Source organism: Sarcophilus harrisii, chromosome 2 (assembly GCF_902635505.1).
Source record: "Sarcophilus harrisii chromosome 2, mSarHar1.11, whole genome shotgun sequence".
Lineage (NCBI taxonomy): Eukaryota > Metazoa > Chordata > Mammalia > Dasyuromorphia > Dasyuridae > Sarcophilus > Sarcophilus harrisii.
The window spans coordinates 263876251-263893075 of record NC_045427.1 but is presented as its reverse complement, the minus strand read 5'-3'; the positions used below and the strand labels follow the sequence as shown (position 1 = coordinate 263893075).

Genomic DNA, 16825 nt, shown 5'->3' with positions numbered 1-16825 from the left:
TATAATAGCTATTAGGTGGTTTCAGTTATTTTATTTAGAAAACTTTTGGTTCCATATTATCTCACTAGTATTTTAAAAATTTCAGTTGGATTTAGGAGTTTGAATACCAATGAAGTTGAATCCAAGTAACAGAAACTCAGATTTTTAAAAATATTTTTATCTCTATTATTTAGTTTGATTCTCCTAGCATTCTTATAGCTTGTTAGGTATTTCTTGTATAATTCTTACTCTATAAATTATTGTCTCGTACTAACTTGTTTATGGTCACATACTTGAGTAATGGAACTCAAGCTTTTTGATGCCAAATAGTAGTGAATTTCTTTTCCAAAATAGCACACTTTTTCTTTTGAGACTTAATTTGACTGAAGCAAGGTCATAGGTTTCAGGAACATCATTAGAAAGAAATCATACTGAACAATTATTGATTTGATTTGAGATAAGTAGTATGTTGTTAGGAAATTATTTTAATAAATGTTCCTGTGACATTTTATTTACTATTAGATTATTCCTGGAGTTCAGTAGTATTAATTTAAATTGTTTGTCCCATCTTAGTTGTTCAATATACTGTAGCTTGTGCTATAACATTACTACCTCTGTGATTTATTCCCTCATTTGAACTTCTGGAATTTATTATTTTTTTGTTCATTGTTAGCTGTTTTTAAATCTTCTTTTCAGAAGAGGAACAGTAACCAAAATACCTATTTATGTGCCTAGCACTTAACATGATGTCTACTTCATAGCAGAGACTTGGTTTTTTTTTTGTGATCATACCAGAAAACAACTAGTACTAGGAAAAAAAACTAGAAAATGACTACAAAGTATTTATTATTGCCTCTATTGTACAAGGTTCTGAAGTAAGTTCTGATGATATTAAGACAGAATGAAAGGTTGTGCCTATGCTAAAAGATTATCATCTGTTGAAAAAAGGAAATGGTATCAGTCAGAGGCTCAGAAAAATTTTCATATTGGAAGTGGCATTTGAGTTCAGTCTTGGGGGAAACAAAGGTCTACTTTGAGGCAGAATGGAGGTGCAGGGGGGAGTGCATTCCAGCCATGCAGAAAGACATGCAAAGTCACAGAAGTGAGAGATGGAGTTCAGGGAACATTGTAGGATAAAAGTGACTTAGATAAAATGAAAATAAGTATAATAACTTAGTCTGGAGCTAGAATTTTTAAAGGCTGCAAATCTTAAGCTGAGGACTTTGTGTTTTATCCCAGAGGCAATAGGGAGCCAGATGTATCCTGTAAGCCTAGTTATGGGTCTTATAGAGTTCTAGACTTTATTTAGTGTATGCAAGCAAAATTGTATGTGAGTCATCAAGTGAGTATTTTTATTAAGTCTGGTATTCTTAAAATACCCCAGGGATAGCAGTTGCAGTAGCTGATATATTTTAGTCAAATTTTTCTTATTTAGCCTTTTTTTGTCTTCTTTCTGTAGAAGTGAGGAATTTATTTTTATTTCACATGCTTTTATAGATCTCAGCTTTCTTTTTGACAATTAGCAAGCTTGACAAGCTTCCTAATGTCCTAGCTTTTTGCTAGATTATCTTCATTCATGTGTTGGTCTTTTGGTTTGTATGGGTACATTTAAACATATAGTTATTTTAGTGTAGTAAAAATCTTGCCATTTAAAATGGCTGAGAGTGATTGGATTTTTAGAGAGGAAACAAGAAATATGTTTTTAAATCACCAAGGAAAAACTGTTTGTCTTCTAGACAAGATGAAGCATCTGTTACTGGCCAAGAAATAAACTCTGACGACAGACGACAATGGCGAAGAGAAGACCGGGGACCTTACCAAGAGAGAGATACTTATGATCAGCTATCATCATGGCACCATCGTGCACCCCTTCAACGGGATTGGAAGTGGGAGAAGGATGGCTTTAATGGTGGTCGGAAAAATAACTTTCCACATTCCTTGAGGAATGGTGGTGGACCAAGAGGACGTTCTGGATGGCATAAAGGTGGTCCAGGAGGATCTTCAAATTGGTATCATAACCACAGTAATTCTGGAGGTGGTTGGCATTCAAATAATGGGACAGTAGATTGGCATCATGGTAGTACAGGAAGGAATTCCAACTGGCATTCTGAAGGAGCAGGTGGTTTTTGGCACATGAACAACAGTAGTGGAAACTGGCAATCCAAGGCACGTGGTACAAATAATTGGAATTATAGTGGCCCTGGAGACATTTTTCAAGCTGGAAGAAACAGGAATTCTAATTGCCAAATTGATGACATGACCATGCTATGGAACAAGAAATCTAATAAATTAAACAAGTATAATCAAGAGAGATATATTTGGCAAAGGCAAGAGAATAGGGGTCCCACAGAAGATAATAGTGATTACTTATTGGATTTTACAAGTGATAAGCTTCCTTCAGAGGGCTTACTTGATTTTAGCAATTCTGAGCAGCCTGAAAGCCAAACCTCTAAGCAAGCAGAAATTATAGCTTCTAAAGTGAGTGGAAAGAATGGTAATGTATCAAAGGATAAAATCCATCGCTGGACTCCTTATCCATCCCAGAAAATTGTAGAGCCACAATTAGGGTTGAAAGAAGTTACTGCTAAAAAGTCAGAGGTGGTAGACGAACCTCCTTTTCTTTTTCACCTAATAACTGCATGTGGGAAAGATCCCAAGACTAATAATAATACAGATAATTCCACAAAGCTGAAAACACAGAAAGAAACTCAGTCAGGATCCTTCGATCACAAGGTTACTTCTGATCACACTGCTTCCAGTGAGGCAGTGACCACTTGTGTATCTAGAGTAATACCTGAACAAGAGAACAGCTCACATAAAATGCCATCACTGAAGTCTCCTCTCCTTCCAATCCCAAACACTAGATCATTGTCTCAAAAACAAGATTCAAAGAACCTTTTGAAAAATACAAAACTTTTGTCTTCAACTCCTGGAGAATGTCAGAATCATTCAAATACACTTAGCTTGGAAGAGAACCAAAATTCTTATGTATCTAAATTACGCAGTTCATGTTCTCGTGTCTTAAAAGGAAATAAAACTGTGCTTGATGGCACTCAGAAGGAGCCTGTTGATAATTTAAGTGAAGTCTTGCGGAAAGCTAAGGAGGTGCTAAAATGTAGTCAAACCCTGCAAAATCCACTACTGAGCAGTGGCAAAAGTACCAGGTGCTGCGCATCAGAAAGTAAGAATGGAGAAGAGTCTGTGAAAGACTCTTTGAACACTGAACTTCAAGAATGTGCACCAGAAGGTAAAGGTGATGCAGAATTAGTGGACGTTGAAAAATCTAGTACAAAAGTTGAAGATGGTGGTTCTGTATTTTCCAAAGGTTCACCTTGTGGCACTTCAGAATGTGAACGTGCTGCTGCTGATAAAGAGAATGATGACAGAATTGTGAAAACAACTTCAAAGTGCTCTGTTAATTCAGATGACTCCATAGCTCACCAAAAAGAATCAGAATTCCAAATGGACTCTATAGCATCTGCATCTAGTCCTCAGTCTGGATTACTATTAGATTTGAAATCATCACTAGAAGATACCCAGGTTGAAGATCCTAAGTCAACTTTGCCTTTTGAAACAGAAGGCTTTGAGAGCAATAACTTGGATGTTGACCTCCAAAAAGGAGGTGCTGGCCAACCTTCAAGCTCCCTTCTGCCTGAACTAAGCAAACTTGGTTTCCCTGCCTCTCTCCAGCGAGACCTAACTCGGCACATCAGTTTGAAGAGCAAACCTGGGGCTCATCTTCCTGAACCCAATCTCAATAATGCACGCCGCATTCGGAATGTTAGTGGGCATAGAAAGAGTGAGACAGAGAAGGAATCGGGGCTCAAACCAACCCTGCGACAGATTCTGAATGCTTCTCGAAGAAATGTCAACTGGGAGCAAGTTATTCAGCAGGTAACCAAGAAGAAGCAGGAGCTGGGAAAAGGTTTACCCAGGTGAGTAACCCTTTTCTTCTCAAAAAAAAATTTTTTTTGGGTATTTTTAAAATTAAATTTTAGCATTCGTTTTTTCTCTGATTTTATCTTCCAAGCCTTCCCTCAGTCACCAAGAAGGCAAGCAATATATTAGTTGTACATGTGAAATCATACATATTAGTTGTATGACTCAAAAAAAGGGCAAAAATAAAGTCAGAAAATTATACTTTTATTTGCACTCAGACTTCATTATTTCTCTGGAAATGGGTAGCATATTTTTCATCACAAGTCCTTTGAAACTGTATTGATCAGAATAGTCATGTCTTTCACAGTTGATCATCGTTACAACATTGCATTTACTGTGTGCTTAGTGATCTCCCATGTCATCTTAACTACAATTTACATCATTCATATAGGTATTGGTAGGTTTTTCTGAAACAACCCCATTTGTCACAGGATAATAATATTCCATCACAATCATATAATGTGTTCAGCCATTCCCCAATTGATAAATATCCCTTCGATTTCCAATTCTTTATCACTACAAAAACTACTACTAAAGTTTTTTGTGCATGTAGATATTTTTTCTTTTTTCTTTGATCTTTATGGATTATAGATTTCTTGTGGTATTACTGGGTCAAAGGGTATGCAGTTTTATAGCCCTTTGTGCCTATTTCCAAATAGTTCTCCAGAGTTGGTGGACCAGTTGACTATTCCATCAACAATTAATTTATTATTCACTTGTTTCAGTTGTGTAACACTCTTGTGACCCACTTTGGGGTCTTCATGATAGAGATACTGGACTGGTTTGCCATTTCCTTCTCCAGCTCATTTTACAAAGGAGAAAACTAAATTATGTCCTGTTTGGATGTTTAAATTAAAAGCAATTTTTAAAAACTGAAAAAAATGTTAAGTGACTTGCTTAGAATCATATAGGTACTGAAAATGGATTTGAATTCAGGACTTCCCATAAGTGACTGAGACCAGATTGGAACTGGGGAAGTTGAGTCTCCCTAATTTTAAACACAGTGCTCTATTTACTGCACCACCTAATACTTCATTAATGAACCTCTTTTTCCCTTATCCCTCCAGAATTTGTCCTTCCTGATAGGAAGTGAAGGTGATGTCCTATTATTTTGCCCTTTTCTAATTCTAATCAATAATTAATTTAGACATTTTTTCACATGACCATAAGTAGTTTTGATTTTCTCTTTTGAAAACTGCCTTTTATTTCCTTTGACCACTTATCAATTAGGGATTGGCTTTTTATTATTATTTATTTATAAAATTTGACTTTTTATACTCGAGGTATATTTTTCTCTGATATTACTTCATTGTCTATGGTACTTTTTAGCAAAATGGTTTCCCTGAATGTCCTTTTTAATTAGGACTATTTTTGCTTTTCCTTTGAAATGATGATTGGTACCTCGTACCTCTCCTTTTTAAAATTTAAACTGAAGCATATTAACTTTTGCTTCAGCCCTTAATTTTAACTGTTTTCTGTTTCAAGTGTATTGTATATACAGTATATTGTTGAATTTTGCTATCTGATTCACTCTGATTTCTAGTTCATTTGAATTTCTAATTCAATTAATTTGCTTTAGTTTTAAGGATGTTTATTCCATTCATAGTTAGGATTACTGTCTTTATTTCCTTTCATCCCATTTTCTTCTATATCTTTTTTATCCAGTTCTTCAAGTCTCTTTTGCTTTAAACTACTGCCTTTCTTTATCTGTCTTCCCTTTTATTATCACTCCCTTTTTCTTATTTCTTCCTCTTCCTTCTGTCTGTTTTTTTCCTGGTAAGTTACATTTCTATACACAGCTAAGAGTGTGTATTTGTACGTGTGTGTGTGCATTTTTTGAACAAATTTTGATGAGATTGAAGTTCAAGCATTGCATGCCTCCACATTTCCTCCCATTTTCCTTTCTCCTATAAAAGACTTTTTATATAAATGTGCCTTTGTGCCACTTTTATGAGAAAATTTTCTCCATTCTACCTTGCCAATAAATCCTTTTTCCCCCCTTCACTTTATTTTCTTGCTATTATTTCAGCAGAGTTGACTTATACTCATGTTCTTTGTATAAACTCCTTTTAACTGTTCTAATAATGATAAAATTATTATGAGTTAATGAATCATCTTCTCAAATAGGAATGTAAACAGTTTAACTTTAAGTCTGATGATAGCTTCTCTTGAATCTTGTTTTTGAATATCATATCTTTAGCTTTGGTCTTTTCATCAGGAATTCTTGAAAGTCTTTTATTTCATTAAATTTCCATTCCCCACCCCCACCCCTCAATGGTATTCTGAGTTTTGTTGGGTAGGTTATTCTTGGTTGTCATGCTAGCTCCTTTGCCTTTTTATGACAGACTCTACAATGTTTGAATTATTTCTTTCTGGCTGCTTGAAGTATTTTCTCTTTGACCTGAGAGTTTTCATTTGGGCATATCTTTTAGGAAGTTATCAGTTGGATTCTTTTTAATTTCTGTTTTTCTCATCTGGATCTGTCAGTTTTCCTTGATAATTTATTAAAATATTACGTTTAGGCTTTCTTTGATTATGACTTTTAGGTAGTCTATGCATCTTAAATCATTTCTTCTTTGATCTGTTTCTAGAATAGTTGTTTTTCTAATGAGACATTTCACATTTTCTTCTAGGTTTTTCTTTTGACTTTATTTGATTCTTGATGTCTTATGAAATCATTAGTTTTCACTTGCCCAATTCTAATTTTTAAGGAATTCCTTTCAATTAACTTTTGAATCTTTTTCCATTTGATCCAGTCTGATTTTGAAATAGTTCTTTGGTGAATTTTTGTCTCTTTTGCCATTGGACCCAATTGTGTATGTGTTTTAAGGTGTTTTTGTTTTTGTTTTTGTCTTACTAAACTTATTTTTTCATAATTTTCTTTCATCACTTTCACTGCCGCCCACCCTCCACCCCCCCCCTCACCCCCCAGTTTTTCATTACCACTATTATTATTTTCTTTAATCTTCCAGTAATTCTTTTTAGGCTTGAGTCCAGTTAGCATTTTTCTTTGAGATTTTTCACTTTGTTGCCTTCTTTAGAGTTTATCTTGGTCTTTGCTTCTAGCGTAGTAGTTTTTCTTTTTTTCCGTTTTCTTTCTCCCTCTCTTTTTTTTTTTTTTGGAGGCTTGCCTAGTGTCACACAATTAGGAAGTATTAAGTATCTGAAGTTGAATTTGAACTCAGATCCTCCTGACTCCAGGGCTGGTACTGTATCCATTACACCATCTAGCTGACTCCAATAGTCAAATTTTTTCTTGCTGTTGTTTGTTCATTTTTCTAGCCTATTTCTTGGCTTTGAATTTTGTTAGAAGTTGGACTCTATTTCTCATAGAATTTGAAATTAATATAGAAACCACTATATAACTATCTTTTTAATATCTATTTAAAATTTTTAAGTTCCAAATTTTCTCCCTTCCTGAATTGGTTAGCAGTTGATATAGTTTATACAAATGCAGTCATGAAAGACATATTTCCAGCCATATAATCATCTTTTATTGGGAATGTGAGTAGAATATCTGTGATTTGATTACAAGGTTTTCCATAAGTACACATATTTCCTATTCGAGTTTATTGGAATCATTGTATTGCTGAGAAGATCTAAGTCTATTATAGTTCATCACATAATCTTTCTGTTATTGTATATAATGGTCTCCTGGTTCTGATCACTTCATTCAGCATCAGGTCATGTAAGTCTTTCCAGGCACTACTCATCAGTAGTATACTATTGCATTCATACACCATAGCTTATTCAGCCATTCCCCATTTGATTGGTATCTACTCAATTTCCAGTTGTTTGCCAATACAAAAAGGCCTACTACAAACATTTTTTTCCCCCTATTTATTTATTTATTTATTTAATAGCCTTTTATTTACAGGTTATATGGATGGGTAACTTTACAGCATTAATAATTGCCAAACCTCTTGTTCCAATTTTTCACCTCTTACACCCCACGCCCTCCCCTGGGATGGCAGGATGACCAGTAGATGTTAAATATATTAAAATATAAATTAGATACACAATAAGTATACATGACCAAACCGTTATTTTGCTGTACAAAAAGAATCAGACTCTGAAATATTGTACAATTAGCTTACTACAAACATTTTTGCACATGTGGGTCTTTTCCCCTCTTTTATGATCTCTTTAGGGTACAGACCCTGTAGTGATCAAAGGATATGCACAATTTTATACCCCTTTGGGCATACTTCCACATTGCTCTCCAGAATGGCTGGATCAGTTGACAACTTTACCAACCATGCATTCATCTCATTGTTTTTGATTATGATAGAGTAAATGGATTTGGCTGTTTGTAATTGACATTAGACTGGGACTGATAATAGAAATAATTTTGTGAACATTGCATACGATATCAAGATTTGTTTAATATGTTGGTTAGTTTGGCTAAAGTGTGTGTGTGTGTGTGTGAGAGAGAGAGAGAGGGGGGGGGGAGATAAGGGATAGATAGCTATCTGGATAGGGGATAGGAGAAGGCTGTATTTGGCAATAATGATAATGTAAAAACAAGGTATTTTTTTAAAAATGAGTATTTGCTTTAAAAATTGGTATATTTTTGAATAAGTTTTTTCAGCCACCCTCATTTTCTATTTCTACTTTTTGTATAAGGTTTGGCATAGAGATGGTACCCCTAGTTCAAAATGAGCAGGAGGTGTTGGATTTGGATGAGGAACCTGACCTGTCCAGTTTAGAAGGTTTCCAATGGGAAGGTATTTCCATCACTACATCACCTGCATTGGCAAGGAAACGCAGTCTTTCTGAGAGCAGTGTGATCATGGACCGTGCTTCTTCTATGTACAGCTTCTTCACTGAGCAGTCTGCAGGAAAGGAGAATGAGCCCCAGCAGATTGTTCCACCCAGTAACTCACTGCAAACAGTACAAGGTCAGAAAGCAAACTTGAATCTTAAACAGGACATGATGCCTTTGGCTTCTTCCTCAAGGACAGGGGAGAGAGTTGAAAGTGTTGCGACTCGAAGGCGTCATAGTGCCCAGTTGCCCCCTGACCGAATGATATCTTTGGTGCGTTCGGTCAGACAAGAAGAACTAAACAGGCAGGAGAGCTCAACACCCTTTTCTGAGAACCAGAACACTCAGGAAAGTAATGGAGAAGGGAACTCGTTATCATCTAATGGCTCCTCAGGCCTTGGCATCTCTAGTTTGGTGGATGCTGCTACGGATAGCAGCTGCACGTCTGGGGCGGAGCAGAATGATGGCCAGGGCCTTCGGAAGAAGCGCAGGGCAACTGGAGTAAGTATAGGGAGGTCCAGTGCTGTTTCCCTGGTCCTGATGCATCCAAGGGCATGGTGGGTGTGGGAAGTGGTGTTCTGGAGTGGGGGTGGTGGGTGAGCTTTGGGGTTGGAGATGAAATTATCTTGAAGTTTTGGTTTCTGATTTTATTTTTATTGGCCTAAGGTGGTGGTTGTTTTTTTTTTTTTTTTTTAAACCATTGTTAAATTCTGCCAGATTATGTGTGATCTGATATGAAGTCATTTTCAAAAGCTAACAGTTGTTGATATTTGATTAAAAATTTTTTTTCCCCTGAGGCACTTGGGGCTTAAGTGACTTGCCCAGGGTCACACAGCTAGGAAGTGTGAAGTGTCTGAGGTCAGATTTGAACTCAGGTTCTCCTGACTTCAGGGTGGTGCTCTATCCACTGTGCCCCCTTGCTGCCTTAGTTGTTAATATTTGAATATGCTTGCAGTTGTAACTATATGCTTTGAATGCAGCATTTAGGGTGGTGTAGGAAAGTAGCTTAGAGTTAGATATGGGATGCATATGTGATTAACTGACCCAGAGTTTTTTGTTTTTTTTTTTTTACTGGCACTGAGTGTTTTCTTTTGTGATGCTTATAGTCTATTACTTGATAAGCACCCAACAGTGTAACCTTGGAAATGTCATTAGGCCTGTGTACAGGAAACATGTGACTCAATACTGAGAAATATTTCATCCGATCAGTCCCATTCAGCCTCAAGGGCTGGGATAAAATATAAAACTCTGTCCCTCCCATTTAACTGTTGCAAATAACAATGACCATGATGAAATTCTTCTCAGACTAACTTTCCAAGGTGCCTTTCCTGTTATTCCTTCTTATACTTACAGTCCTCCCATCAAATGGACCTCGTGCTGTTTCCTGAATTGGGTATTTTCTCACCCAACTTTCTGCCTGTGAGGAGGTTTCTTCCCTTCTTCTAATGCTATTTCTCTTCATTTTTGCCTAAGAATCCTAGCCTCTTTCAAGGTTCAGTTCAGGTGTCCCATCCTCTTAGAATCCCCCTTAGTCATTAGTATTCAACTCCTTTCCCCTCCCCATATCTGGTTTTATTGTATTTACTTATCTATGTACAATATCTCGGCCAATAAAATGTAAAGTCTTTCAGAATCCAGTAGGCTGGTTTTCTATTTTGTCTTTGTATTTCTTGAACAGTGTCTTGTACTTAGCTTAATAAATGCTTGTTTAATTGAAATTATATGGGCCAGAAGTATCTGGTTAGGTATGCTCAGCTTTCCCTTTGAGCTTTTCCAGAAGTTACTTTGTGGATACTATATATGGCTGTATGTAGGCTCTGTGATTTTGTTTAATGAGTTTAAGATTGAGAGCCCAGAATGGCAGCTTTTTTGTCTCTACAACTGGTTGGCTGCTTGGCTAGTTTTACTTTCCTTCACCCTGCCAGCTCCCAACCATCACCTGCTGCCTCCACTTTTGCCTTGATTTTTCTTTTCTTGAAAACTGAAGATTCAAATCAGTGTTTTGATTCATAGATTCAAAGCAGATTTGTCAATCCTTCAACAAGGAAGGAAAACTTCCTTTTTAACAGTATATTCCTTTAGTTTGAATGCAGTTTTATATTTAATTCAGCCAATATGTATTAAGAATCTATTGGGTATAAAATTGTTCTCTTCAGGATTCCATTGCACATCTTTCTTTCCATTGTTATTTAAAACCTCAACTTTCCCTCATTATGAAGTGGTGGTTACATAGTAAATAACACTAATCGAATCCAGATGTGTATTTTCATTCTTATAGGATGGATCTTCACCTGAGCTTCCAAGTCTGGAAAGAAAGAATAAAAGAAGGAAAATTAAAGGCAAAAAAGGTATTGTTTCATAATTTGAGGGAGGATAAGGATTGAACTTGCCATTTAATGATCACCTTCTGATGGAGATGATAGATTTAAGTAGTAGAATATGATACATATTTTCAGCATCAGTCAGTGTGTGGGGTATTTGTTTTCTTTGACTATACTTTTTATTTTTAAACAAAAGATTTTGGCTTTTATCATTCGGGTGAGGGGAGTCGAAGGAATAGATAAAATTGCCAAAAAAAAAATTAAAAAGAAAGAAAAGAAGGAAACCCAGAAGAAATCACAGTTAAATAAGCATGAATAATAATGCAACGCAGAATATGTACTAGAGAGCCACAGTTTAATGTAGAATCCCCCTTTTGTTCTGTGTATGAAAAATGCTCATTGATATTAAGAAGGAAAAAATGTAAAAAATCAAGCAAAATTGGAGATTTAGTTATATTTGTATATTGATTTTATAATTCCTATTTGGTATAACAAAAGGAAAAAAATAACCCATGTTTTTATTATTGTCTTTAGTTACACTTTTAGAAGAAAAATACACTTTTTTTTTTTTTTTTTAGAAGAAAAATACACTTTTAGATTTGTATAAAGTTTATATACTTCTGTGATGTAATTATAGGCTTGTGGTTTCTTTAATGCTGAATTTTGAGATGATACACAATAGAACACTTAGGTGAAATACAAATCCAGGAAGTCTATTTAGGTCTGTTTTCCAACTTTCCACCTTACTTGCTTGCAGGCTTTCTTCAGCTATTTTTCTGTACATTATAATGTCTCTTGGTAGAAAAAATGCTCTGTGATAACCTCTTCTGCAACTGAATTTTAAAGGTTTGCCTGAGACATCAGAATGTGGAGTGACTTCTTGGTGATACAACCATTTATGTGTCAGAAGAGAAAGAACTTCAATCCATGTTCAGTCTTTAAGGCTGGCCTATCTACTTCCTATATTATGCTACTTCTAAGTATTTCAGAATATTTTTATATTGAGAATTTAAGCAAGTATGGTAATTTTGTGAAATTGTGAATGTTTAAATGTTCTATGAGAAGGGGAGTTGGTATAAGAAAACAGGAAGAGTTTTACAAAATAAATAGTACTTGGATGATCCCATGGTTGTGAGCAAAATGTTTCATAAAACTTAAATCATGTATATATGTATTTATATATGTATTCATACACACACACACACACACACACACACCCCTTTGTGAATATCCCTAAATAGCAGAAAACTTCTAAATGAAAGAAGTGAAATTATTAAAATATTTGTTATTTAAAATGACATTCTAAAATACATCTTATTGGTGTGCTTTGATATTAAAAACTTATTATTTTCAAGATAATTATGTTTCTAAATTTGCAAACAATAGTTGTTACTATAGGTAAAATTCATCATTTAGGGAATTAAGATTTTAGAATTGTACCTTTAATGAAATTAAACAGATAACTGCTTTAAATGTATTGCCCTGATATTCTTTAATTTAATGTGAGCACTTATTCTATATCATTCCTAATAGTGTTGAATATTATTAAATGGTTTTATGTTGGAGATTTTTATCCCTCAGAATTACTGAAATCATATGTAGTTGTTTACTGTGGATTGATTTTGAATTTTCTTAGTTGTCTTAATTGTGAAGAAACTTAACATTTATAAATATAAATTTTTCTTTCTTCATTTATAAGTCACTTAATTTTAATTCAATTGAGATATGTGAGTCTGTATAGATTATCACTCATCATAGATCACAGTGTCCTGTCTCCCCACCTAGATTACAAATATCCTTGGGGTGCTATGTATATAATAGGGTCTTCTAATCCTAGACTAAGTGGTATGCTGTATCTATGATATGTTATAGGATGGTATTTTAGAGTATTAAGTTTTTGGAGGGTTTGTATTCAACGATTCTTTGTTTTGTTTTTAAAGAACTATATTAAGTAGTAAGAAATAGAGGTTTAACAGAAATGTATTTGTTATATTCAAAATGCTAACATGTATATTCAGGAGTGAGATGTTTTGTATGATGTCAAACATTGAAACCATCCAGATGACCAAGACCATTTGCTTTTATATCTTATAGAAAACTTTCATGACATAACACTTAACAACTTTTCAGAAACAAAAAAGCATGAATATAATGATGACTTAAAGCAAGAAATTCTATTTCCTGAATTATAGTTTCTGTAGGTATGAGAGCACATAGCTTGTGAAATACGTTCAGTGAGAGAACCGAAAGGAAAAATATGCATTTGTCCCATACTAAAATATATGTATAAATAATTACTAAAAACTGTATGAAATGAAACTTTCTTTGCTAAAGTGGATCTAATCTTTTCTTGGCAGAACGTTCTCAGGTTGACCAACTGCTGAATATTTCTCTAAGGGAGGAAGAATTGAGTAAATCTCTGCAATGTATGGATAACAGCCTTTTGCAGGCCAGGGCAGCCCTGCAGGCAGCATATGTGGAAGTTCAGAGACTACTTGTGCTGAAGCAACAGGTAATTGAATGGAGTCTTTATTTCTATTTGGAAATAGTTGTTTATGTTGAACTTGAAAGGACAAAATCCTATATCTTTTCCTTAGATAACTATGGAAATGAGTGCCCTACGGACCCACAGAATACAGATTCTACAAGGATTACAAGGTACCAAGTGGATCTCATGACTTTTCACATATGCTCATATGCAAAGCAGTGTTGTAAGCAACAAAATACTGTCATGGACTTAAGATATATGAATTTCTTAAAGAAATTTATTCAAGTTTTGACTTGAGAACTTTTGTGTCCTTAGATGAGTTGTTAATTCACCTGAACTTTGATTTGGGGATATAAATGGACACAGAACTTGCCTTGTTTGCTATTTAAGAATAGAAAAATGAGTCATTCATAAGAGTTGTTTGTTATTAAGGTGCTTTATCATGTATAGAGAGATATGAGAGTTATAAAAGTATAGTGTTTTATACAGAGATAAATCTTAGTTCTAGATTTCTTTTCTTTTGCTTTATTTATCAACTTTAGGTGAATTATGCATATATTCCCCTTTCTACAGAAACTTACGAACCTCCTGAGAGGACAGAACAAGTTCCCTGCAGCCCTTCCCGTGAGCGAAAGAGCAGATCCCAGACAGCTTCTGATCCTCCTCCTCTGCCTAGTCCCTTTTTTCCTTTCTTTCTGGAGACTCCCTCTTCCCATATATCACCATCTGCCTCTGGAGTGCCACTCCGAGTGTGTACACCACCTGCTTTCCAGGTTCCTGGGAGTATCACATGCCCAGCTCCAGACTCATCAGTGCAGATTAAACAAGAGCCCATGTCTCCTGAGCAAGAAAATGTGAATGCTGTGCTACAGGATTCTGCCTGCAGTGCTTCTGAGGAATTGCTACAAACGAATAGTATGTCAGTCAGCTTTCTTCTGCATTAAGATAGATAATCTTAAGGAAAAAAAAAATAAGGGCAAAATATCAGCTACCATATTTATTTCAGCTGACTATTAGAAGTTATTTAGTAATACTGCAGTAAATGCCTCTAAAGATGAAGAATTTTATGATCTTTTATTTTATTTTAGGTTTTTTTTTTTTAAGGTTTGTTGGGCAGATATGGCACAGGGTCTTAGGTCTTTTTATAACTTGATGTAATTTTAAGATTTCTAACTATTTGTTCCTTGCTACTTTTTAGAGGAGTCATTTACTAAAATCAATAAAGAGCTCATTATTTGCTTTTTTTTTTTTTTTTGCTATATGCCTGTTTAGTTGAATCAGTATAGTTATTTTAAAATTGTCTGTCCCTGTTATTACAATTATTAATCTTAATTAAATGTATGCCTTGAGCAAAGTGGGAATGATTAGAAAACTTGGAAAGTGCTGAAGTTTGGATCATGTGAAAATCATTGATTTTTTTAGGGTATAACACCAGTCTGCTATTTTTCATTAGTATGTATTATAGGAGAAGCAAAATTTGGAAAATAAGATTAATTACAGTGGAATTCTTCAGTCTGCAATCTCTTCTTTCTTTTTGGGGGGTGGGGTGGGGTGGGGTGGGGCCTGACCAGCAAAAAGTAACTCCTACCAACTCTGGTCCCTAGTAGAAGGAATAAAAGTACCTAAGAGGAAGAGTCTTAAAGGTTTTTTGAAGGTGAGAATGGGCTAGGAGTTCCTGAAGAAATGTTGGAAAGACTTTAGAGAAAAGAATGATGTTTATATAAAAGTAAGAGTTTTAGAAGCTGAGTACACACAGAAGATGCATATGTTTAAAAAAAAATGCAACATTTCCTTTGACATTGTAAAAATATTAATAAAAGGGATTATAGACTATATATTGTAACCATTAACTGGACCTCATACTAATACCTGATTTGCTTGTGAATGTGTTCTTTATGTATGCAACAGTAGAACATTAAGAGTTAGTATCCACGATACATTCTTAATTATTGACATAATAGAATTTCTATGTTTACATACATATCTGAAGTTAAACATTTATTTTAATCTTTTAAGACTTATAGGTTTATTCAGAATATCACTTAGATAACTATTTACTTTGGTCTGTGGAGTATATTGCCACTAGTTTTATCTAGTATGAGTTGTTGTAGGCATTTTAGCACAGCCTACCTTTCTTTTTCAACCCTGAGGCCTGCTAAGTCATCTACAGGAAATGATTAAGCTCCCTTGGGTCAAAGTATGAACTAATGTTTATTGACTTTAGTGTTGCTTTACCCCTAATTTTTAATCCAAGGCAGAAAAATATTAATTTACTTTTCTAGGATTTAAAGGAGCCAACAAAGACAAATTAACACTAAAATTAACACTAGCCATGTTTGTAGAATTAACTGTGCGTCTGTCTTGGTAGTTTGCAATCTGAATAATTATGATAATTAAATCTTAGGCCATAATACATTTCTCTGAATTTAGGATGATTCTTTTTGTCAAGTAAAAGCAGTATAAATTTTTAGCTCTCAAGGGCATGACTTATCTTTCTCTTTTTCTGATATAAAATTTATATACGTTTACTATATCAGCATTCCCCAGTAAGTTTGGTTATTTCCCGTATATCAGAATTCATCTATTATATAGGTTGGGTATTCAGTACTTCCATTGACCAATTTTACATTTCTCTAGTGACCATAGCCAGAAGCAGTCTTGGAGAGAATATTATCAGATCACAATCAGTGGTAATCCATAATAATAAAATTGCTAATATTATTTAACAAATGTAATGCTACAAAATTGTTTGTTTACTATTTAAAATAAATCTCGCTTTTCTAAGTCTTTGCCAATCTATTAGTTCAGGTTGTGACATTGAACTCTTCTATCATTAGGTAGTAACCTCCCTGCTTCCCTGTAGAAAGTTCATCATTGTAGAGAATTTATTCTTCCTTCTGAAACATTCTTGCATGTGGGCAAGATTCACAACCTTGATATTTGGATATTTCCAGTCTGCTGATTGTTGCTGAAGATAATTTCTTAAAGACCAATTTTATATAATGTTTTTTGCTCATTATATAACTAATTCATACATTGATTTCTTATTCTACTATATGAATTTTTTTTTCATTTTTATTTTGTAATACATTGTTATGGTGTTACTATACAGTGTGCCCTCTTTTATGCCCCTTTATTAGATAATTTGTCTTGTACATTTGGACTTAATCTCTAAGCTCCAGTAGGAGCCAAAAACTTCCCCCCTCTCCCAAAATTTTTATTTATTTTCCCGATATAGATAAAACATTTCCAACAATCATATTTTAAAATTGTTCTCTCTCTTCTGCCTTCCCTCCTTTTTGAGAAGGCAAGCAATTTGATTTTAGTTCTACA

The 16825-nt window shown here is 34.6% G+C and overlaps 1 protein-coding gene across 2 annotated transcripts in view; it reads left to right on the top strand.

Moving 5' to 3' along the window:
• ZNF106 (zinc finger protein 106) overlaps window positions 1–16825 on the top strand; it is a 78492-nt gene that overhangs the window by 22529 nt on the left and 39138 nt on the right. For both annotated transcript variants that reach the window (XM_031952154.1, XM_031952153.1), the window contains exons 5-10: window positions 1716–3914; window positions 8545–9184; window positions 10962–11031; window positions 13362–13516; window positions 13602–13662; window positions 14066–14407. In XM_031952154.1, the coding sequence (XP_031808014.1) occupies window positions 1716–3914; window positions 8545–9184; window positions 10962–11031; window positions 13362–13516; window positions 13602–13662; window positions 14066–14407 (3467 nt within the window). The remainder of the gene's footprint in view (window positions 1–1715; window positions 3915–8544; window positions 9185–10961; window positions 11032–13361; window positions 13517–13601; window positions 13663–14065; window positions 14408–16825) is intronic.